Source organism: Apis laboriosa, unplaced genomic scaffold (assembly GCF_014066325.1).
Source record: "Apis laboriosa isolate Shangri-la unplaced genomic scaffold, ASM1406632v1 scaffold28_cov147, whole genome shotgun sequence".
Classification (NCBI taxonomy): Eukaryota; Metazoa; Arthropoda; class Insecta; order Hymenoptera; family Apidae; genus Apis; species Apis laboriosa.
The window spans coordinates 1,390,182-1,413,971 of NW_025222687.1; the positions used below are offsets into that span (position 1 = coordinate 1,390,182).

Below are 23,790 nucleotides of genomic sequence, written 5' to 3' on the forward strand. Positions count from 1 at the left end.
TCGTATTTTTTAAATCACAGAAGATTTATTTCGATTATTCGTGAAACGATGGATAATAAATATTCGAACGAATTACTTTCTCTTAGAGCTTTCAATTGTACGGTCATCGAATTCCTTCATTCCTCCGTTCGTATTCATATTCATTTGTCTCTATAGGCCAAGGTTATGGAAGGATTAAGATTCTGAAACAGGAAGACCTCGAAGCGATTACTCGTTTGATAGCTTTTAAACCTTCCACAATTTGTATAATACGAATAGGTGATCTCACTCACTTTGTTTAAGGATCTTCATAAATTATGAAACCAGGTGGGGTTTACACGAATAAGAAAAAAAAAAAAAAAAAAAAAAGAATCGTGCGCAAGTATCGTTCAGAATTTTCCTAGTAATTAATTATCTATATATATATATATATATCATCGAGATGAAGATTGTATCGTATTATATACTTTATAATCGGAAAAAAAAAAATCTTCTTCGTTAAAATTTATACAAAATTTACACAAAATGTGTAAATGTATATATTTTTATTACCATATCGTTTAACTTCGTTGAATAATTTAGTTTGCATCATTGCCACGTTCAGGTCGTTATCTTATCTTTGAACAAAAAAAAAAAAAAAAAAAAAAAAAAGAAAAATAAATCAATTCCTTGAACCAACATTCAGAAATATTAATTATTAAGCAGATCAAGTGAACTTTGATTCGATTAATAAATTTGAAATCGATGTATTATTATTTAATGTACATGCGGAAGAATAATCATAACATTTCAGAGGAACGTAATATTACTATTGCGATGCATTTATGCGTGATTCATGTAAACACCTACTTGATATTCACAACACTCTTCCCTCTCCCCCCTCTCTTTTTTTATTTCATTTATGTGATTTATTATCTATTGCAATGATTCTGCGCACACGAATCATTATCCGTTTATATATAATTTTGAATATACGTATAAAGCATTTATATCGATAATATTCGTGGAACAAATTTGAAACAGTGTGATTTTTTACACGTAACGATGATCATCGCGAATCACATTGAATCGATTGAATCTTAATTTAAAATAAATCCTAGAATTCGTAATTATAATATTAATCAACTTGATTACTTTATTTCCTTATTCTATTTCAATTCTAATTTTTACTACTACTGCGTACCGACGTATGATAAGTTATATAATTTATTAGGAAATTGATATTGAACGAGAAAAAAATATACTTGTCCAATTTTTAAATTCAAGAGAAGAGAGGATACGATACGAGTTTATTTCGAGTTTTCAATCAAATACTTTTCACACGTTAAAAATAGACGTTCTTGAATAGCCTTGAATGATATAAAATAAAGTGAGTCGGTAATTCAGAAAGAATTAAAAAAAAGCTGTTAATATATGTATTAAATTATGTATATTAATTATTATACATTATGTATATAAATCGGTACATTGTAATTTTTTCTTTTTTTTCTTTTTTTTTTTTTTTCGTCTCTTACGGAAAATTATATGAATTTTAAAATTATTACGAAGATGAATACCAATTATCGATTATTAATTCTCCTTTAAAGATGATTTCTAACTCTCGTCTCCGTATTGTATAATCAAAAAAATAACTCGACGGTATTAAATAACATTAAATAACACAGAAGAGAAGTTAATTACAATTCATTTTTCTACGTTAAAAATACTATACTTTTTTTTTTTACATAAGTAAAAAATAAAAATTCATTGAATTACGAATTATTTATTTTATTTGAATCGTCGATCAATAACGATACTCTTCGTAATCAGTTGATGCAACAAATTGAATAACGCATCGACGTTATTTAACTCGTTCGAAGAATTGATAAGTAATTTTTCAATTTCTTCTTCTAATCTGCTCGACATAACCAATACTCGTGCCAGTTCATCAGAATTGTTTCATTGTAGTCACGTTTCCCTGAAACGATTGAAATTCGTTAATTAATAAACAGTTAGAGATAACGATGGATAAATTAATTAATATAAAATTAGATGGATTCCAGATATACTTGTACGAATATGTTTTTAACAAAGCGTGTGATTATTGAATTAGCACGAAAAACAAGAGTGGAGAGCTAGCACGAGCTCGAGTGGAACTGGAATTCCCACGGAAAAACCAAAAATATTAGGTTGCATTGATGTGGATGCAATGTCGATGGGAAAAGGATGGAGAGGTGGCTCGTCGGATTACATAATTGGTTTGATGTAGTGCGTGTATAAAGATCGATGGCTATAAAAGCAGTAAGATGAAAGAACCGATCCACAGTATAATCTCGGAGTTAACGAGCACTCCACAATGGTTAGTGAAACAGCAAGGAGTTTTAGGGCCTTGCTGCTGCTTTTATTTGTCGGTGCCCTTTCGGCAGCGCCGACTATAGGTAAGTGAATACCGCAGTTTTTTGAAAAAATTGTTAAAAAAAAAAAAAAGAAAGAAAGAAACAAGAATATTCGTTTCTATCTTTTTTTTTAATAAAAAGTAAACAGAAAACACACATAATTAGCTTCATCGTTGTAAGTTGAATGATTTTGTTTCGATCCAATCGAAATTTAATCTTTTTAGAAGAATTTTTCTCATTTCTCGATTCGAATACGTAAGTTGATTTGACGTTTTCTAGAAGATGCGGAGAACACTACTTTATCGACGGAACTCAAGCCTCCTCCTTACCCGCAAAAGGAAGAGGACCATTACTATATGGTGTTCGTTATAAATATTTTTGGCGTGAAAAATGTTAGCGGTGAAACGTCCGATGAAATTTTGGAAAACGATATCGTTCATCATATCCCGCAATTAACAGGTAATTGAAAGCATATATTTTCTTTTTTATGATAAATTTATCGACGCGAAGAAATGGGAGATCCTTGACGGGTTTAAATTTAATTGAAACAGATCCGTTGGCGACTCTGCTTCTAATCATCGACGTCGACGAGAACGATGAAGATACGGATGAAGCGGTGGATCTCGATGAAGTTGCGGAAGATCTGATTAAGGACGAGGAGGATTTCAATGTGGAGAAGATCAATTATGGCGGTGAAACGAAAGTATTGAGGCTGAAACTTTCTAAGGAGGAAGGAGAAAGCATATTTCCCTCGAAATCGAAATTGGAAAAATTGAAGAAAATCCGCAACAAGAGGACACTTTGTGTCAAGTGTGGAGGATCCGGAGGACTTGGAGGTGGAGGAGGATTTGGTGGTGGATTCGGTGGTGGATTCGGTGGTGGAGGAGGCAAACCTGGATGTGCAAGTGGTAGTTGTGGTGGTGGTGGCTATCCTGGTGGAGGAGGTGTTTACCCTGGTGGTGGTGGCTATTATCCTGGTGGAGGAGGTGGTTATCCTGGCGGTGGTGGCAAATATGGATGTGCAGGTGGTAGTTGTGGTGGTGGTGGCGGCTATCCCGGTGGAGGAGGCGGTTATCCAGGTACGATAGAATGAAAAATAAATTTATGCTTTCATTTAATTTTAATTACTCGAAAGCTTGATTATTCGAGATATGAATTTTTACTGCAAACGCATCGCTAATATTTTAACTTTTTACCGCTTGCAATTAATGAAAAAATAGGCATATCGCGTGTTATATTCTCTAGCTTTTTAAAAAAAGGATCAAATGCATTTAATGAGGATAATAATAATAACAAAGCGCCGCTTCCGCTTCTAACGCTGATTGAAGGTAATTTTTTGTAGGGCATTCAAGAATAGATGTTATACCAGTTATTGTTGTACCCGTTGCAGGTGGTGGATATCCATCCGGGGGTGGTGGATATCCATCCGGGGGTGGTGGATATCCATCAGGAGGCGGTGGATATCCGTCCGGGGGCGGTGGATATCCATCCGGAGGTGGTGGATATCCATCCGGAGGTGGTGGTTGCAGCACATGGTATGATTCCAAATTTTCTTTTACAATTTAGAATAAAAAATCTCCACGATAAGTATTCGTTTATTCGGATTAAAAGAACATTTATTTTCTAATATAATAATAATTTTCTGTAATAATAATTTAATATATTTGCAATAATATTTCTTCTGTTATGCGATTCCAGTGGCGGAAGTTCATATGCTTCGGCATCGGCAAATGCAAACGCACAAGCAGGAAGTGGCAAATGGTAAAAAATTTTAATCTTTTATTTTTTATATTAATTTCTATATAAAATATTAATTTCTATATGTGAGAGTTATAGTAATCGATAATTATAGTAAAAGAATACGTATAATAAAATTTAAAAAAAAATGGAATTAAATAACAATATAATATATAATTATTATCATTGTTTCAGGGGATACATATAAATACAAATTTAATGGAATATAAGAACAACGAAAATATTCCACACTACATGCTGCCCAAAATATTCGAAAATTCAAATTCAACGAAAGTGATATTAATTTGTATCGAATTTGTAACATTCGCCATTTCGATTTCGATCCCTGACTAACATGTATCGAGCACCGAATAAACAAGAAAAATAAATAAACAGGTTTCGTTTTTTAATGAAAGCTAAGGATTCATTGAATTCCTATTCGAAGGCAAGCAATTTCCAGGAAATAATCGCAAGTTTCATCCGTGATTGATGTCCATCGTTAAAAGGGGAGAACCGCAACGCGTTAACGAGAATCATTTTACATGCAGTGTACATTGCATGTACGCTTAATGCGCTTGAATCTATTAATTCTTGCGAACTACGAAAAAAAAAAAGAAAAAAAAAAGAAAAAAAAAAGAAAAGGAAAAAAATACTCATCCATATGTATGATAATAAGATAATCGATCATTCGTATCGTGAAATTTTTTATTCGTATTTGTATTGATCTTGAAAAAATATTGCCACTCTTTACGAGAGTCAAATTGACAAAAATTGGAAACATAGAATTTCGCTATTCGGTTCGATTAAATAAATTGAACTATAAAGCAACAGATATCGAGTGATTCTTAAACAGAGATCGAAGAATGAATTACATATAGCTACATACCTCTTAATGGCTGTAAGATAGCGACTCGATCGCTATTACTAATATAATTCGCGATAAAGTACACAAGACCGGTTTAATTACTTCTTGCATCGACTCTTGTTAATAAAACTTGAATGAAAGTATTCCTCCGTGAATCTTCGTGCACACCTGAGCTGAAGTATATACATGCTGCACGAGATGTCTAAACGTATATTCTTCTGCAATAAAAACCAAAAGTTATCGAATCGAGAAATTCTAATAGTAGAAAACATAACTTCCATTTCATCGCGTCTTATTTACCCCTTATTATCATCCATTTTATCAGTCATTGATTCGAAAGAGTGAAATCAACAGGCAAATGACTACTTGAAAACTAACCTAATACGATGCACTGCGTGTTCGCACGAAGATAATTGTCACAAAAGCAAATTGGCATCTATATAATCACTGATCGAACATCTCTCATGGATATCGTGACTCGATTTCGAGTAATTACTCGTCTAAAAAAAAGCTTAAAAGATTTGCCGTTGAAGCGTGTACACGTTTTCCTACACACATACACTTTCCTCTCCCGCAAGTAGCAAACTCCATGCTGTAATTATGGCGCGAGTTGGGTGAACATAACGGTAAAGTTTCGATTCTTTTCTCTATTTTTCCAAGCCTGTCAGCAGGAGGAACGAGCATGCGCGCACGCTTGCGGAACGGATTCTGCGCCGAAACCGAGTCAAACCATCGTGTCACTAGGCAATAGATTTTGAGCGTTGCAAATACGCGATTCAGATTGTCCACGCTATCGAATTCTTTTCAACCTATCGAGCAAGAGTTCGTCGAACTTGAGGAAAGAAATAAATACGCAACATTACTTTGATCTATATGATCAGCGTTTCTCAACTTGTTGGATTTCGCGATTATATCCATATTTCGACGAATTAATTTTCGTGAAAGAAATTAATCGAACTATACTACGACTAGTTGCGTGTGTTACGAGCGGAACGAAAATTTCGAAGAAGATCGAAGGAGAAACCGAGGCTCTGATTATTTCACCGGTCGGAGTGAGTTTTTACCTGTTTGCCCCTTGTTCGCCCAGTTTTTCCTCATTGCGCTCTCCATCCAGAAGACCTCGAGGGTCGTTTACTGTCGGCGACGGTCAACGACCGGAAAATACTTCGCAGATCGCGAAGAAGAAGAGAATTGGCAAAGCGTTACTCGTGATTCAGACTTCGATGGAAGTCACTGGGTATTCGACGACCAGACCCAGTCCGCAGACCCATATTTTCACCTCGTTCTTCTTCCAATTCTCTAACCAAATCTTCTTTATCGATCCTTCTCGGATCACGGGCGTTTATTTAAAATTCGCTTAAATTCAATCAAAAGTAATTTATTTAAATTTTATTCGCCCGCGAGTGAACGGAAAGCTGAAAGTTGTAACTTTTTTTTTTTTTTCATTTATGAAGGGAAGAACATCGAATTAAATCGATTGATTAATGAAATATCTACACCTCGCATTTTCATTGTCACAAATTAACGCGTGTAACGTATCTCGGCAATAAAACCAGCTTCGACAATGCTTGTGTGTCAAGCTCGCCTTGGGTTTTATTCATTACAGTATCGGGTCGATAAATTCGATCGTTTATGAGATTAATTGGTTTTCGTTGGGTCAATGGCTTATGCAAGCGTATCGACATGGACTGGAATACTCGATGACCCAGTTCATAGTCCGTTATTTCGATTAGATTTTTTACTATCGATACTGATACTAAAATCATGGTGCCGAGTGTAATATACTATTCTTGTAAAATATATATAAACTTTAAAAGTATGAAATGCACGATGTGTCTAATCAACTTTAAAATTACAATTATCGAATTTATATGCAAATATATAGGCATACATAATAAATATACATCCACCACCACCCACAATGAATAATATCAACATGCATACCACCATTCAATCGCTATCTGTTGAGAAGAGCGATTTGTACGACTGTCGTCAGGCTGTCGGCATTCATACATCGGTAATATAAATGCTAAACTGGTATTGTTTGTTGTGGTGTGTTTATTTTCAAAACGTAATAATCGCAGGGAAGATATTGATTGTATACAATTACAGCAAAGCAAAGTGTGCGCGTAGCCGAGAATCGTCTACAACGAAGAGAGAGCCAATTTCCTTTCCTAGTCTGGTCTGGAACCAGGGTGACTTAAGTCCGTCGATGATTACAGAACGACAAGGCTTTAATTTAATCCTCCGTAGTTTTTTAGGGTCGTAAACGAAACCGGTTGCATCCAACTGGAATATACATAGAGCTAGAACTGTACACGTTCGCATAAAGATGTTTCTTTCCGGCTGAGAAATACCTGAGGGATCTCGTCCAGTCCAGTTCGAGTGGAACCAGCGCTGTTCGAGAATTAAACGCTGACTCTTTTAAAGTAAAGTATTGTATCGATAACATTTTTTTCCTTTGACAATTTCATCGTCTAACTTTATGCAACGAAAAAATTTCCCTAATTTGTGGACAAATTAAGTTATTTTAAATTTTCCATGATGGATGAAGTAAAAATGTTTTGATAATAAATTGTTAAAATGATTGTAATTGCAATAGGGAAAAATATTCGATTCTTGATATCATCGTTGGATTTGACAAGGCATCGTAATCGATTTATGATGGATCGATCGTCGATCAAAGTAGTATGACAATAACATAATAATTAGTATCCATAAGACAATAGTTTCGTACATAATGCTTAGACGAAACCGGTTTTCAGGTAGATTATTCCTTATCGAAACGAAATGAGTAATTCTTTCTACGCAGAATTCTAGTTGATCATAGCCAATATACTTTTTTTGCCACTTGAAGAAAAGAAAAAAAAAAGTAAGATAAATGTTAACCTGAACGACCCAGTAAACCAGAATTCTAACTGTGTCAACAGGCAAGATTATGCACGCATACGCATCCGGCAATATAGTTTCTAATAACTCGTCACTTACGCCCTTCTTCGATACACGTATGCATAAGCGGAAAAGGGGACGTCGATCGATGATGATAACACGTAACATCGTGTTGATTAGATGGTATGTACAAGTATTGTAAAATGGAAAGTGACGTAATATCTCAAATATAAATCCGATATTCTCATATCCTTTGTTTGCAGAATTGAAGAATTGTGAGACAGGTGGATTAAATTATCTCAATTTTGGCCAATTTAATGCTTAATCCTTCTTTCAATTTAATTGTAACGAGTTTAAATGTAAGTATAAATGGATTATTTCACTTTTTGCAAGATCTTTTGTTTTCGATGTGAAAAGAGCAATCCAGTGATACGTTTTTATGCGGATTTAGGTTAAGTGATGAATGGAAGAAATGTTTTGATGAGGCATACTGGATTCAGGTTATGTTCGGTTAACTGTTAATCATGGCGATAACTTGGTTGATTCTGAAACTGATGCAAATATTCAAGATAAGTGAGGCTTGCTGGAAAGATGCTGAAATTGAGATTTAGAAATATAAACAGTGATTGAAAAAGTATCAATGAATCAAGTGCAATTGAATACATTTGTATTTGTGAAACTATTATGGATTACCAAAGAACAATACTTTTCTGTGTAAACTTGGTGAAGTGAAATATGGAAATAAAGAAAATTTATTTTCTTATTTTCTGCACTTTCTATTGTTTCCACATTAGCATGTGGATTCCACACTTCTTTAGTGACGCTTCAACGAATGATTGTTTATAGAGATCGATCATACAATGAAACCTAACCTGTAAATAAAAATTATATTTTTCATCAAAATAAGAATAGAATTATTTGCTGAAAATCGATATTTGGATGAAATAATCTACGTGTCTCGAAATTTTCACTTTTAATATCTCATTTTGAATTTATAAAAAGATAAATGATATAAATGATATCGTAAAATTAAATCGATAAATTCAATTCGATAAATTCAATGAAAAATTGATTTTTATCTTACGCATTATATTGACATGTAAAAAAAAAAAAAAAGATTACTCAAAACGGACACGCGATTCTACATTGATCCTGACCTTTCGTTCAGGATATATTATTTCCCCTCCGGGCTTATTCGTCACGACAAAACAGCATTGAAATCAAAATTCTTGGAATCATATCGCATTATCATGTATCATTTTTATCGAAATAAAGAAGAAGAAGAAAAACATACAATAATAATTGTCTGAAAAAAAAAAAAAAACATTTGACATTTTATCTATAAGAATTTTTATCGAAGAAGATGCAATCCTATTAATCCTAGATTAATAATTTCCCAAATATTTTCTAAGTTTATTCAGAGACAAAAATTTGCAATCTTTTTTTCGTAATTAATGTCGTTAAATTATTGATTATGATTCATATAATTTCTCAAAGTATAGTATATATTTTTTTAATAATACATTTGTAAAAAATCATTTATTTATACTACATATAATATTACTTTAAACTAGAAAATTCAAATCTTTATCGAATCTTTAAATTTGAAATTAGAAAAATTCGAACTTAAACGTTCAAAAATAAAGCAAGAAACGATGGATAGCTTTATCTTATCAAGTAAATCTGTTCGTATTTCGTTTTGAGAGAGGACATTCAGGGATTCGAAATTTTCGAACAACTGTGTTATTTTATAAAAATTTTGAAAAAATTTTAACGAGTTTCATCGAGACGAGTACAATTTATCACCAGATTCGTAAGATTCATAAGATTCACGCGTTATCGATCCTCGAATCGGACTCACTTCAACGATCTTCAAGAAAGAAGAGGATCTTCAAGGTTGAAGATCTCTGGGTACGATTACCTGTATGCGACGAGCAGATTAAAATCTGTACTTCATCAGTAGTCTGCAGTACTAGTCTTCACGACAAAAAGAAGAATCGCGAATTTTACTTTTACTTTTCATCTTATGATTGTTATCTCTGAAAGTTAGTAGACGATAAATTAATAATGCAAAATATCAAATTTACGATACGAAATTTAATGCAAAAATCAAAAATCCTTTTCCATTGTGCAAACATCGGCCTCCATCTTCGAAAAGAGAAGGAAATCCTCGCACAAAGAAGAATGGGAAGGCAAACGGTTGAATCACAAAGGCAAAAGTTTCTCTAGGGATGGCACGATACGAAAATTTAACGAGAAAAAAAAAAAAAAAAATCAACGTTTCTTCAATATTTCGCACGTCACGTATAAAACATAAATCTGTTCCTGTCGATCTCTAAAAAAAAAAAGGAAACGAAAATCCTTGGAAAAAGAAGGATGGAAAGGATGGAAACGAGTTGAATTAAAAAGCTCGAAAAAATACGAAAATTGAAGGTAAAGGAAGAAAAACATCAACATCGTTTTCGGTTGCACGTCAAAACAAAAAACCGTGTCTCCGTTTCTATCGTTGCACAAAGAAGGACGGAGAGGCGAGCGAGTGAAATACAAAGCCCTGTATTTCTATATGTAGCGGTGAATTTCTTAGAAAAGAGGAGGCTTGGACGGGCCCCGAATTGCCGAAAGTAAAGGAAGATTTGACTTTTTGCCTGGATATTAACGGAACGGCGTTAACCCCGAGGGGCCTGAACGTGGCAGAGAGCGAAGGGTAGAGGGGAACGCGGAATATAAAGGAGAGTGCCCCGTGCTACGGGGGCTTAGTACCGTTCAAAGATGCAGGCTGCCGAGATGATGCGCGATACCAGGGCCATCTGCTACGATCTTGTGTTACTGTTATCCCTCTCGATCAGTTATGTCCGTGAGTAGAAGGAATTTTTGAAATTCCCGCGTCGAACGAGAGTCGAAATCCGCAACGATGATTTGTCACATTGCTGCGTTGGGGACAAGTGTTGGAAAGTTGTTGTTTTGTGCGCCTCTCTGGTGATTATTTGTGGCCGGGTAGCTCGCAATGAAAATCGTCGATACGACGCGAGTGTATATTCTATGTCCTATACACGTGTGTCGAACATTCCTTTTAAAACATTAAATTATTAATTTTTCTCGTTTCGGTAATGGTGGATTAAAATTTATATTGTAATTTATCGGTTTATTATTTTATACACGTATTAAATGTATTTATAGAATGTCTCGTTAATGTTCAACGGTGGATCGATTTGCAATTATAGAAAATAAATTGTTCAACCGTGAATGTATTTCCTTTCGAGAAGACTATAGAGAAGACTAATGCAACGCTGTCGCCGCGTTACACGTGATAAATTATCATCCGTACAAATCTGTAATTTGCCTCGCGATAATTTCAATTTTATTATTGATTCGATACTAATTCATTTTAGATACGTTTCCGCTTCAAGTGTTGCCTGCCATCCAGGGATACATTCCGGTTTACATAAGGTATGGTAATCAACCACTCGAGGAGATAAATCCCAAGTTAGCCGAGGCGTTTCACGAAGGATCGAGTATACATTACGCTTACTCGCCGATGAATAATTTGAATAAGGTACGTGTTTATATGAGTTGCACGACAAATATATATCTAGGTACAAATATAATTTTAAAATCTGAATTTTCAACGATCATTGCAGAAACTTGATTTAGATCTTCCTAAAGATGAGAACGATGAGAAATTAATAGAGGAGGATTTGGAAAGGAAATCTGCCGCGAATGTGATCAGAGAGGTTCAAGAAACGTGGAAAGTATGATATTTATTCAAATCTTTTTTTCTATCTCTCTCTCTTATTGAAAAACAATGCTAATTAGTTTTCCAACTAGTTTTCGTTATCAAAGAATGAACGCTTGCTTCGCGTTGTTAGTAATGTGCTCGTCAATAGTGGATCATACAGTATGCAAAAAAAAATATTAACGTCAATTCAAATGCACGGTAGTTAATAAATTGCTTTTACGTCCTGTGTTTTCACCTGTCACCATGCATAAATAGAGACAATCTGAGGGAGAAATCAATGAGTCATTAAATTACCTGTTCCTTGTATCCACTTATCGTATCATGATATATAAATATTAATTAACCTCAATCGACAATCGTATAATTTGAGAAAAAAATTTATCACCTCGAATATTTTATTTTTAAGGTCGATCAATTAAACGAAGATGGGAAAAATGCAGAAGAGGAACGCAAAAGTGAGGTTAAAGGAGACGTGAAAAGTCCAAATAATGTGCACGATTCGAATTTCAATCTCGCCGAATCGTCTATGGATAAATTTCGTTACAAGAACGATCAAATTTTTACCTCAAATATGAACGTCGATCAAATGATCGCTCAAGAATCGATTCGATCCGATATTTACGAAGATGATCAACGTCGTGCCGAGGATAATGCTTCTGACTCTTGACCCTGAATGGATCCAACTATGGAGTTTGCTTGATGAAAAATATTTTTTTTCCATTCTCAAGTAGATCCTTCGCAGGAAACTTAAAACTGCCGCTAGAAAAGCAACGAAAAGAGGAAAATGAATATTCAGAAGAGAGATCAAAATTAAACGCCATTCATAGTGAGATTTATTTATAGCAAAACGATATATAGCGTAGAATTTTGTGATAAAATATTTCCAATGGATTAATTTAACGCTCGCAATTGTTTATTATAAAATGTTAACAAATTGAATTTATATGTATATTATTGTATATCTTTGATTAACGAGAATCATGTGATGCGTATCGTGCTCAAATAAATAAAATATTTCAAAGACAGGATACGAAAAATAAATGGTATTTGCGATATTCGAATTACATTTATAAAAAGTAGTTTATTTTTTTTGTTCCAATTATTAATCGTATTTATACATTATGTATTATTTAGTTACCAGAAGATAATTGAAAAATTACCACCGGGTATTTGAATATTTTTCCACACAGAACAACTTATACTCGTCCGATAATTTATCGTTATCGATTTCCCACTGTCTCGTTAACTTCCTCCTCGTCAGACGTAATTTTATGCGTTTCTATTCTGTAATTATTATTAGCCGTGTTCAAAACAAGCAACGCGGGTATCGTATTTGATTCATTGGCTCTGGACATTTTCGAAGTATATTTTATATTTTCAAATATATTCCCGTCGATTCTTATATCCAGATATAATCGTCGATCTTCGAGAAATCTTTCGCTTGATAAAATGAAAGTATTATTGCCAAATTTACACGCTACAGCTGGTAGATTCCGTTTCACTTCTGGTATGTAAACATCTCGAATTGCTCTGCAGTGAACGATCGATGATTTTCCCCGTTCCTCCGAAAAATTCTGTAAATCCTCTCTGTATCTCTCTTCATTCCCAAAATCGAATTCCTTTTGCCTCATTTCCTTGTTAATTTTTAAATTCCTCACGTCTTTCGGCACGGCGTCAAAATTATTCGATCTCGAGATGTGATGCGTCGAAGCTTTATTCGACGTAGCCACTTGAACTTTGGCGATCTTCGACAAAGAAAAAATTAGACATAACTCTTTGTCCTCGTAAGGGCATATTTGATTACTTTCACTTAAGGATTTGGAATCTTTTTCGTTACAATTTTCAACACAATTATTATGGGTTATTATTTTCCGATTTTTTACAATTTTAGGGTTAAAGTTTTCTATTAAAGGTTCGCCTCGAGTCTTCGAACCACTGTTCATAACATTCGATTGAAAATATTGATTTTCAATCGGCTTGCCTTCACCACGTAACGTAAAACTGAATAATAACACAATAAAGAACAATGATTTACGGGACATTTTAACGAGGACGAAGAACTTTCCACTTTTATTTTTCGTATCTTAAAGCGTCCAGTAACCTCGACAGGATAGATACTGACTGTGCCAGAAAAACAATGTGAACGCAAAAGCCAGCAAGGTGCATGGGGACTGAAGATTGGGCCGTTATGTCTACCGTGTTCATTTCGTGTGCGCTGACCTTATCTCCTGTTTGGACATTGTTCGAATACCACAAAATTTAGTTCTATCTCTTTCGAAGAATCTTAACGTCGACTTTGATCCTGCATTCCAAAGGATATGTCACTGTTCGCCTTCGATCCCTCTTACCAATACTCTTTGTTCCCAATGTAAAAATATCTTGTGCGATTACATTATTTACACAATTTTTGTTTATCTACGCGAAGAACAAGTATATTATAAACACGAACGAAATGTAAAAAAGTATTATTATCATTATTATTATTATTATTATTATTTTTAATAAATTTAAAATTGAATTTATTTCTACGTATTTTAATATATATGTTTAACTGTTTTGTACAAATAATTTCATATTAACAATATTTTAAAGGATAATATATATGATTTTTAAAATAAAGAAAAATTTATTTATACATTATATATTTTATATTTATAGTGAAGTGAAATTAAAATTTGTATCGTTTTAATATTATACATTTATACGTCGAAAAAAAAATAAAAATTTAGAGATAATAATTTTTTAAAAGTATAATAAAAATAGAACACGTTATGATCATTGACATTATATGCACAATTGCCACGGATGAGTGCGCTACTCCCTCTATCACTAAAAGTAGCTCAATTCTTCTCGATTTCCGCAGGAGGAGAATACGTGACGTCACGTTATCCCCACTGCTATTGCTACATTAGGCAGAGGCACGCCATGTGACATGATGGGACGCTTGGCTTTGGTGGATGCCTGGTGACGTCACGTATTCTCCTACCGCAAAAATTCGCCATGGGGGAATTGAGCCATTTTCCAATGGTAGAGGGGATAACTTACCACGCTCCGGCAACTATGTGCGCAGTAGAAGTGCGCAATGTGATGTCAACAACGCGTGTGTATAATGTAAATCGTGCCTTTTGTGTTGCACATATTAGAAGAAATGTGCATATTTTATTATTATTATATAGTATTGATGGCGTGATTTTTTAATATTTCATTCCTTATTAAGTAAGGAACGTAATTGTATTTTAATAGAAATTAGCAATTTCGAAAATTAATATTACTTGTAACATTTATTGTTATTGTTAGTATTTCTTTATTTAAGAAGAAAAAACTGAAATAAAAATTAAATTTTTTAATAAAGTTATATAATTTAAGTCTGTAAAAAACCTGCACAATCAAAATATTATACTAAAAGAGCACCTAACCTAAAAATTTTCTAACTATTAATTTTTTTCTATTTTGCATATTCAAAAATATAAAGTTGTGACAAAATTGAAATACAATGGCTGGTCAACAACATCCATTTCCATCTGGATTTCCTAACGTACAACAATCTGCAATGAGAACACAATTTGGTGGAGGTCAAATGGTATCTGGATTAATGGGGCCTCAACAAGGTGGTAAGTACAAATTGATTAGGAGAAGATATTAAAGAGATAAATTTTAAAAGAATATAGTATAATATTCAAAAAATTCTTTGATGTAGGTATGGTAAATCCGCAGCAATTTGGAGTTGGTGTAGGAGTAGGAGTAGGTGTAGGTGGAGTTGGATCCAATGCTATGGGTATACCTAGTGCTCAACAAGTATTAGCACAGCAACAACAACAACAACAATCTGTTGCAATGCAACAACAAGTACAGCAGATGCAACAACAACAATTACAATTACAACAACAACAACAAGCTGCAATGGTACAACAAAGTAATCCAACAGGCAACCAAGCTACGACACCTCAAACTCCCGTACCACCTACTCAACCACCACCTCAGCAACAACAACAAAATAAGGAATTTAACACTGCCAGTTTATGCAGATTTGGTCAAGAAACTGTACAAGATATTGTCAGCCGCACTCTGGAAGTTTTTCAAACGTTAAGACTTCTTCAACCCCCAACTGGTATTTTAAAGTTATTAAATTTTAATTATTTGTAACGCATATTCAATTGTATTCTATATATATATATATATATATATATATATATATATATATTATAATTTCAGGCACAGCACAAGGAGCAAATTTAGCTAATGAAAGGAAGAATAAAGTACAGGAACAATTAAGAACTCTTAAATTATTATTTAAACGTTTAAGATTGATTTATGAAAAATGTAATGAAAACTGCCAACTTCAAGGTATGGAATATACACATATAGAAAGTTTAATTCCTTTAAAGGAAGAATGGGATATGAAATCCGATGAGAAAAAAACATCTGAAGCTTATAGATTAGCATGTGAAGAAAGTAAAGAAATTATGGAAGTAAGTTTAGGCTTTAATATAAATAATAAAAAGCGAACATTTTTTTCATAAACTAATAATATTATATTTAATTTTTTCAGCAAGTGGTGTTAAAAAATAGGCACCTTAAAGAAATTATTGATCATTTAAGACGCATTATTTCAGAAATAAACACTATGTTAAATATGCGTCGATCTTAAACTATAAAATGTAAATAATATTTATATAAGTTATTAAAAAAACTGTGTTGAAAAATAAAAATATTCTTTGCTATGTAAGAATGTTAATATTATTTACATACCTGTATTTTGAAAATTTATTGTACTACATTAATGTCATTCATATCCATATAAATAATGTCACTTGTTCTTAGAACAGCTTCTGGAATCTTGCCCAATGGTGTTTCCAAATTCCGTGTATATACTTCCAAACATTCTACATCACAACCTCTAAACTCGGCAGAAACCCGCGTATTTTCGTATAAGTAAAAATCTGCTTGTTTACCTGTAACAAATAATTTTTTTCGATTTCATATTTCTAAGTTATTTTATTCATAATATTGATGATACTACCATATTTAATGATAATTTATGATATACTATACTTCCGTATAGGTTAAGTGTTTCTGATATTGGCGCCACGTTTGAATAATTTCATATTACTCTAATTTCCTGTATAAATTATTATGATAAAAATTTATACAGAATTACACATTTGTAAAAATATTACATAAATATTTTAATATTTTTATTTTGAGATAGAAGAAATAGGTTTGAAAACATAAAATATTTCATACCAACAATTCCAGTAATTACACGGAGAAATCGTTCACGTAAAAATGCACGTGCTTCTTGTTTCTCAGAAGTTGCAAAATCCATGTTAGTTTCATTTTCGTTCAACTGTGAATTATCTTCAATTACTTCAACTGAACTAGTCATTTTGTCGAAAAATTTGCTGACTCGTAAAGAACTTCCATGGCGGAACTAAAACAACACAAGTGAAGTGAAGTGTCGCTGTAATGCCCGCCAAATTTAAAAATTAAAATATTATTATATATATTACTTGTAATATAATATTATAATATTAACGTTAAAATATCGCATAATATTAATATAGATCGCATAACAGAAACCCACATATTTTAACGAGGAAGTTTAGATTAACGCAATTAACATATTTTCGAATATATCTAAATGGTATACTTTCACAAGATAAAAGATGAGGGTAACCCACAGGTTTCGAATTTTGTCAAATAGCCTTCGTCAATTTTTTTTTTCATTCTTGTTCGAAACATCGTACAGTAACAATGAATTTCTCGATCCTCGTGCTTTTAACTATCGGTATTAATTATACCAGTAAGTAATATTATAAAAGTATTATAATAAAAAAAATAAGCTCTCTCTTTCGATCACGTTAATTATTATTGTCTATCTAGGAGCATATCATAAAATTAGTGCGACGACGGAACATTCAAAAATAATTCATAGATCGTTACGAGAAACTACTACGAACAGTGGCAATGTACAAATACCCGAGAAAAAAATCTCTTTGACGGATATTCTGTACTCGAAACAGAATTTGACTAGATTAGAAGAATTGGAAAGAAATATGAAGAAAGAAGTTGACTCTTCGAATAGAAAATCGAAAATTTTAAGAAGTTTGGCTTTCCTAGCCGGTTTAAGTGTCGGTAATTTGACAAATGCAGCGTCGACCGACGTAAAAACTTATACTAAACTTCCATCGTTGAACGTCGATGGAACATCTCGAATTTCATCTCCCGTTGCCGCGATCTATAATCCTTATCCTTACGTCTCGTATCCTTATATATTTGCCACTCCTGTAGGATTTTATCCCCCTTTGTTGGATTTATTAAGATTACAATCAATTAATGGATTACAAAACGTCCAACCGAGTTCGTTAAATCTATTGGGCAACAAAATCATTGATCAGTTGAAGGACGAGTATGTAGAGGAGGCTCAAAAAATCGAAAGTATCAAAACGCCAAACATCGACAAAAATACAGAGGAGGAGGAGGACCAGAACGAAGAAGGCAAGGTAAGAATTTGAAAAACGTGATGAACATATAAATAAAATTTTACGTGGTAAAAAGAATTAAATATTTTATGAATTTAGCATTACGCATTAATATAATAAAAATTAAAAATCCGTTTCTTCTATTAACAGTTTCCATCTTCTAATTTATTATGTAATACGCAGAAAGAAGTTAACGCGAAGCAGAGTAACACGTTGAAAAATATCGTCAAAGATAATTCTTTTACGATAGGATTACGAGCCGCGAACACAACAACAAGTAACACAACGTCTGGAAATATGACCCAAACTGACAATTCGACTCAAACAAGTCCACATTTTTACTACGGCGGATATCCACAAAATATACACCATATCGATTTCACTACGAAATCGTACGACCCTTATTATCACAGTTACGAGCACATCAATTATGATTTACCCTCGTACAACAAACCCGTAAATTTTTACCCGGATGAAACGTATAATAATTATTATCCCGTTGCACATGTTCATGATCATCATTATCCAGGTCAATTTCATCAACAAATGCCCGAATATCATTCTAACGATTTCAAAAGATTTTTGTATACACCTGACGATATACCATCATTCGCCAACAATGATTTCAAACCTATAATATAGAATCAAACCTATAACGTGTAATTGTAACGTGCAATGTAATGTATCAATATGTATTAACGTGTGTATAATCATGATAAAAAATTTAATAAATTAAATTTTTTTTTTTACTGACAAATTAATTTTAGTGAAATGCTTTTAAAATATATATATATATATATATATATATATATATATATATATATATTAAGTTAAGAATAATAATAATATCACATTACCTTATAGATTTATTACGTTCGTAATGTTATATACTTTGATATAAGTCGAATGTAAATAATTGTGTTTCTTCTGGCAACAAGTTGTTTATACTAGGATAGGACGATATAATAATTACGAATCGGTTCATCAGAACGTTGCCGGAATTTTATTGACGAGCACGCTTTCGCGTTTTCGTTATTTCAGAGAACAGTTTATAAAACAATATGTGTTGGAAAGTAATTGTGTTATTTTTCGTATTACTTTGTATAATCGTATATAATTATCATAATTTGACAAGTAAGTGGATTTTCAATGGAATCGTATAGTTACAAATATTATAATATGATAATTGATTTTTCTATTATAAAATTTATTTAATTATATATATATATATATACTATGGAAATTTTCGTATTAATAATATTTATCTTTCTAGAAGTATATCTATCGATAAATAATTATATCTCCAACGAGTTGCCGGAATTAACGACACTTTCTCCCGTGTTGAAAAAGTCTAACGACAATTTTATGACGTCGGATGGCGAAGGAAGTGGGAATAAGAAAGAGAAAGATAAACGATATAAAAATAAAAACGCGATTCTACACGGGGACGATTTGGATTCACGATTATGCCGCCGAGATATTTCCACGTCTTTCGTCAACGTGCCGTTCGATTCCACGAAAGTGGGAAAAATATTGTCCCGCTTGGTTAAAAAGGAAACGCACGACAATTATTATAAGGTGAAGAGGAGCGTAGCAACGAAACTGCGGAAAAAGGCGGACGTTTTAGGACGTCTCTTGATGAACAGTGCATCGAATAAAAGTAACGAATACGATTACAATGATCCAGACGATAATTTAAGAGGCGGGGATAATGATAAAATTAATTGGGATGCATTTTTAAACGAGGACGGGCCAAGTATCATGGAGTTAATGGTTTTGAACGAAAAGCAGAGGAAAAAGTTGTATCCCAATTTGTATCTCCATGATGACGAAAATAATTACTAATAATCACACGATATATTTTACAATATTATCTCAACTTTATTATTTTTCACAATGACTGGTAAATTTAGATTATTGTTTTTATTGTAAAATTATAATTTTTAAAGCTTTTATGTTAACTATACTTTTCATTTTGATAAACTTTTGAAAAGTGTACATTGTAAAGGTTGGAGTTGTTTTTTCCATCAACATAAATAAGGAAAAGATAAATTAATTGTAATATAATTTTAGTATAAGGTAAATTTTATTTCATAAAGTATTTCACAAAATCTACTTTTTTTCGAATTTTGTATAGATTTTAACTTCAACCATAAATATTGATAATTTTATAAAGTAACCTTTTTTTCTTAATATTCAATTATAGATAAGACTGTTTACAATCGTCAAAATTATTTCTACTCTTCCCTCTTAAATAATATATTATACAATGTAAATACTACAACGAATATAAATATTAACTCTGAAGCGATAAAATTCAAAATAATTGGCTCATGTTATAAGATAAAATCTCATAATACATATCTTTGTTATTGCAAAAGCTATAAATAAAAACAATGTATCTCTCGATGAGTTTTACAAACCACCAGATTGTTTGAACAATTGTTCACATGATTGTACAATTGTTTCAACATTTTCCACTATTATTGTCTATTTCAAGTATATAAAAAAAAAAGAACAGAGCTTTGCAAATTACCTTTTGATAAAAAAAAAAAGAAAAAAAATCTGAATAACAACAATCTGATAAATCATAATATTTCTTTTCTTTTCTTTTTTTTTTTTTTTTTTTTTTAAATTGTCGATTAATCAGCGAACTCTTCCATCAGAGTCTACCAATCGGACAACGTGGTTCGCAGGGAAGAAACCTGTTTTATTTTCGGACGAGTTTGGAGGGCTGGGCTTCTCGTCTATTTCGAGAAGGCCGTCACTGCTGGTATTGTGTTTCTAAAGACGCGAATACTTTGCAGCTTTAACGAATGGTTTTTCACAGAAAGAAAATTTGTCCATCCTTTTGATCTTTCCTCCTCTTCTTCAATTCAATCAAACTCGATCAGGGAAGCGCGATTCATTTATTTTTCAATGTTTGTTTCGTAAACTATTTTACTCTACTACAAACTATAATAAATTTTAATTCAACTTTTCATCCATTTTAAATTATCCAAATTTTAAATATATATATTTTTATATCACGCGAAAAAGCCAGAATAATTTTTAACAATATCGTATTTGTATTTATATCATTAAAATATTATAAAATCCGCAACAAACGTTTTAAAACGTGTAAAAATTATAGGTTATTAAATTATTTGCTTGTATATCACGCGAAGAAGCGAGAAGAATTTTTAACAATATCGTATTTGTATCGTCATTTATATCATTAAAATATTATACTATTATAAAATCCGCAACAAACGTTTTAAAACGCGTAAAAATTATGGGTTACTTGGTTATTTTGAAACGTGACGTGTAAGGGGGGGGGTGGTGCTCGATATACTGGTACAACATTGCGTGCGCGATTATGCAATAAGCAAATAGGAAACGATCAACTTCCTTCACGGAAGCGTTAACTCTTTTTCGAGGAGGGGTAAGAGAGTTGTCGATATTATCACGACAACGTGCTAATGGGCGCAGTTCTTCAGAGACTACGTAGAATACATTATTTATTGTATCAATAATGGCAAGTTTTTTTCGAAATATTCAAATTTAACACGAGTGCGCAAATGATTGATTCAGGAAAATATGAAGTTTTTTTAAGCTTTCGTAAAAGTGTACCAGCATCCGATAGAAATGTCGCGAAGGTATCTATACGATCAGATATAGAGTGTGTCTCTTTAAGTCTAAATATATACCGGGTGTCAGGGTTGAACGCCCTGGGATTTCCGGTCCCCAACGTGCGTACTTTGATTTTCCCTTTTTTTTTTTTTTTTTTTTTGTTTTGTTTTTGCTTTTTCTTTCTTTCTTTTCTCCACTTTCACGGTACAAACACTTACGCCCTCTCCATCTTCCCACCTTTCCTTTTTTTCCACGTCGCTTTTTTCCACGCGAAACCTAATAGCCTTGCATCCTCTAGGACACTTCAGGACTATTTCCTGCGTGTCGGGCGAACCGGATGGGAAACCGCAAATGCAAAACCCTATAGAATGTTTTAACGATAAGCATAAATATCGCTAGCGAAAATAGATAAAGAAAGAACGAACGATTAATTTCATAAAATTTTCAACTGCTATTTTCGAGGATGGCAAAATTAAAAAAAAGAAAAGGAACAAACTTCTTTCTCCCAGAGATTCCCACAAGAGGAGGATGAGGAAGACGAGACTAGGTTAAGACGAAAGTTCAAAGGTGTTGGCCCATTGAGAGGTGAAATATTAGAAGACATTTTGAAAATTTGTCAAAGGGAGGAGATGTATCCTCCTCATTCAGGAGTACAATAAAAGTGTCTGTTCATTTTTTCGAGCCTCGACGTTCCTTAAGGGTGCACCAACCTCATCGAGTATGCAACTACGTGACAACGTACGTAGGTACGCAGCCACGAAAATACACGCGTTTTGAATTCGGTGCGCATGCATGTACAGAGGCGAAAAGGCCCCGTTCTGTGTGGTAAATGCACTACGCTCGGGTAAGAACCCCGGCCTCGTGTATGGGGGACGACAGGAGAAGAGAGACAGCTGTGGGGCAGCTGGCAGCGCGTGCCACGAACCTATGGGGTCTCCTTCAAACGCAGACGACGATGATATCCTATACTTCGTGACACGTAACTTACGGCAGGTTTCGAACAATGCTGCGAAACGGAGGTTGTACCGATTGTCAGGGAAATCCAAGAGGAGATTGGTCCGAGTTATCTTCCACCACGATTGTCAGCGAGATCGTTAAAAAAGTATCTATGCTCGTCTTCTATGCGAATATCTTACGTACGTTCGAAGTGATAATCGATTTACTTCGATGCAACGAAAACGAAAATAAACCTGTGAAAATTAGGTTAAAAAGTTAGGTTATAATCCAAATAATTGAAAATATCTGACGATTTGTATCGTAAAATATTTGTAAAAGATGTAGATTTTTTTAATTCCTTATCGTTACCGTTCTCATTGTTTTCCAGTTTTTAGGTTAGTTTCCTACTCGCTTGTGGAAACGAGGCATTGTGCGAGATTGGACGAGACGTTGGGCTTCCTTGAAAGTTTTTCACTCGCTCTAAAGAAAAGAGATCAGCGGGTTCAAAGCCTTCGGGGGAGCGTTTTAGCCTAGTGAACATCTGCCGTCGCCTGCAACGATAATAATTCGAACAGCTGATACTCCTCGACGGACCACCGCCTTGCCTCGTGGATCCTGCAGGATCGAACGCTTCCAAACGTCTGTCGAAAATGTGACATTATCATTTCTTCGAATTCTGTTACATCTTGAACCTCGAAATTATTAGAAATAAATCAGATGTGAAAAAGAAATGTATAATGAGAAACAGTATGGTGGTAGGTATAAAAGTTAATAGACATTGTCTTTTGTTTGCTTTTCTACCTATTATAACGGAATGAATGATGGTGTCATAAATTTCGAAGAGGGAATAAACAAATGTCGCTTTATTAACGTTACATCTTATGATAATTACTAATAATGAAAATGAATATTACCTTACTTTATTCCCTTTCTTTTATAGAAACAAAAATATTGGAAAGAATATAAATACGTATATATATATATATATATATATATATATGATCATTCAAAGGTAAATAAATACGATCGTATTTGGAGATAATCTAAAAAAAATAAACGTGTAATCAATATTTAAAATCCGCGAGGTAAAATGACGAAAGATTTGTCAACACGTCGTCACTAGTCGATCCTACTTTTTGTATCTCATCCGTGTCTCGTTCGGTCGTCGTTACGCTACGC

The 23,790-nt window shown here is 33.2% G+C and overlaps 7 protein-coding genes and 2 long non-coding RNA genes across 14 annotated transcripts; 6 read left to right on the forward strand and 3 right to left on the reverse strand.

The window, feature by feature from the left end:
* Positions 1-1,450: 1,450 nt before the first annotated feature.
* On the reverse strand, positions 1,451-17,015 carry LOC122714290 (gem-associated protein 7-like). 3 transcript variants are annotated; one of them, XM_043935514.1, is made up of 3 exons: positions 16,826-17,015; positions 16,331-16,533; positions 1,451-1,936 (listed from the first exon to the last, which is right to left on the reverse strand). In XM_043935514.1, the coding sequence occupies exons 1-2, from the start codon at positions 16,965-16,967 to the stop codon at positions 16,346-16,348; spliced, it is 330 nt and encodes a 109-aa protein (XP_043791449.1). In that variant the 5' UTR covers positions 16,968-17,015; the 3' UTR covers positions 1,451-1,936; positions 16,331-16,345. The 3 variants fall into 3 exon arrangements, with proteins under 3 accessions (XP_043791449.1, XP_043791447.1, XP_043791448.1); XM_043935512.1 differs by lacking the exon at positions 1,451-1,936 and adding an exon at positions 13,190-13,326 and having other exon boundaries at positions 16,826-17,013; XM_043935513.1 differs by lacking the exon at positions 1,451-1,936 and adding an exon at positions 16,096-16,230.
* Positions 2,236-4,484, forward strand: LOC122714288 (keratin, type II cytoskeletal 1-like). 2 transcript variants are annotated; one of them, XM_043935506.1, is made up of 6 exons: positions 2,236-2,396; positions 2,634-2,813; positions 2,906-3,190; positions 3,745-3,889; positions 4,053-4,115; positions 4,287-4,484. In XM_043935506.1, the coding sequence occupies exons 1-6, from the start codon at positions 2,315-2,317 to the stop codon at positions 4,297-4,299; spliced, it is 768 nt and encodes a 255-aa protein (XP_043791441.1). In that variant the 5' UTR covers positions 2,236-2,314; the 3' UTR covers positions 4,300-4,484. The 2 variants fall into 2 exon arrangements, with proteins under 2 accessions (XP_043791441.1, XP_043791442.1); XM_043935507.1 differs by having other exon boundaries at positions 2,262-2,396; positions 2,637-2,813.
* On the forward strand, positions 7,415-8,762 carry LOC122714291. Its single transcript, XR_006346618.1, has 3 exons — positions 7,415-8,028; positions 8,109-8,204; positions 8,297-8,762. It is a non-coding gene; the product is annotated as an uncharacterized LOC122714291 (long non-coding RNA).
* LOC122714289 lies at positions 10,542-12,657 on the forward strand. Of its 3 annotated transcripts, XM_043935511.1 has the most exons (5): positions 10,802-10,949; positions 11,023-11,149; positions 11,235-11,398; positions 11,484-11,594; positions 11,988-12,657. In XM_043935511.1, exons 2-5 carry the CDS (start codon positions 11,125-11,127, stop codon positions 12,246-12,248), a joined length of 561 nt encoding a protein of 186 aa, XP_043791446.1. In that variant the 5' UTR covers positions 10,802-10,949; positions 11,023-11,124; the 3' UTR covers positions 12,249-12,657. The 3 variants fall into 3 exon arrangements, with proteins under 3 accessions (XP_043791443.1, XP_043791446.1, XP_043791444.1); XM_043935508.1 differs by lacking the exons at positions 10,802-10,949; positions 11,023-11,149 and adding an exon at positions 10,542-10,699; XM_043935509.1 differs by having other exon boundaries at positions 10,831-11,149.
* On the reverse strand, positions 12,795-14,055 carry LOC122714286. The gene has a single exon (XM_043935505.1). The coding sequence runs from the start codon at positions 13,621-13,623 to the stop codon at positions 12,802-12,804; it is 822 nt and encodes a 273-aa protein (XP_043791440.1). The 5' UTR covers positions 13,624-14,055; the 3' UTR covers positions 12,795-12,801.
* LOC122714285 (mediator of RNA polymerase II transcription subunit 30-like) lies at positions 14,299-16,307 on the forward strand. Its single transcript, XM_043935504.1, has 5 exons — positions 14,299-14,797; positions 15,054-15,192; positions 15,279-15,689; positions 15,794-16,050; positions 16,131-16,307. The coding sequence occupies exons 2-5, from the start codon at positions 15,075-15,077 to the stop codon at positions 16,227-16,229; spliced, it is 885 nt and encodes a 294-aa protein (XP_043791439.1). The 5' UTR covers positions 14,299-14,797; positions 15,054-15,074; the 3' UTR covers positions 16,230-16,307.
* Positions 17,016-17,267: 252 nt separating the features above from the next.
* Positions 17,268-18,748, forward strand: LOC122714260. The gene is made up of 3 exons (XM_043935446.1): positions 17,268-17,384; positions 17,465-18,084; positions 18,247-18,748. Exons 1-3 carry the CDS (start codon positions 17,336-17,338, stop codon positions 18,703-18,705), a joined length of 1,128 nt encoding a protein of 375 aa, XP_043791381.1. The 5' UTR covers positions 17,268-17,335; the 3' UTR covers positions 18,706-18,748.
* A 376-nt stretch (positions 18,749-19,124) lies between these two features.
* LOC122714265 lies at positions 19,125-19,908 on the forward strand. Its single transcript, XM_043935463.1, has 2 exons — positions 19,125-19,197; positions 19,337-19,908. Exons 1-2 carry the CDS (start codon positions 19,125-19,127, stop codon positions 19,906-19,908), a joined length of 645 nt encoding a protein of 214 aa, XP_043791398.1.
* Positions 19,909-22,739: 2,831 nt separating this feature from the next.
* On the reverse strand, positions 22,740-23,580 carry LOC122714227. The gene is made up of 3 exons (XR_006346600.1): positions 23,526-23,580; positions 22,981-23,252; positions 22,740-22,865 (listed from the first exon to the last, which is right to left on the reverse strand). It is a non-coding gene; the product is annotated as an uncharacterized LOC122714227 (long non-coding RNA).
* Positions 23,581-23,790: the final 210 nt, after the last annotated feature.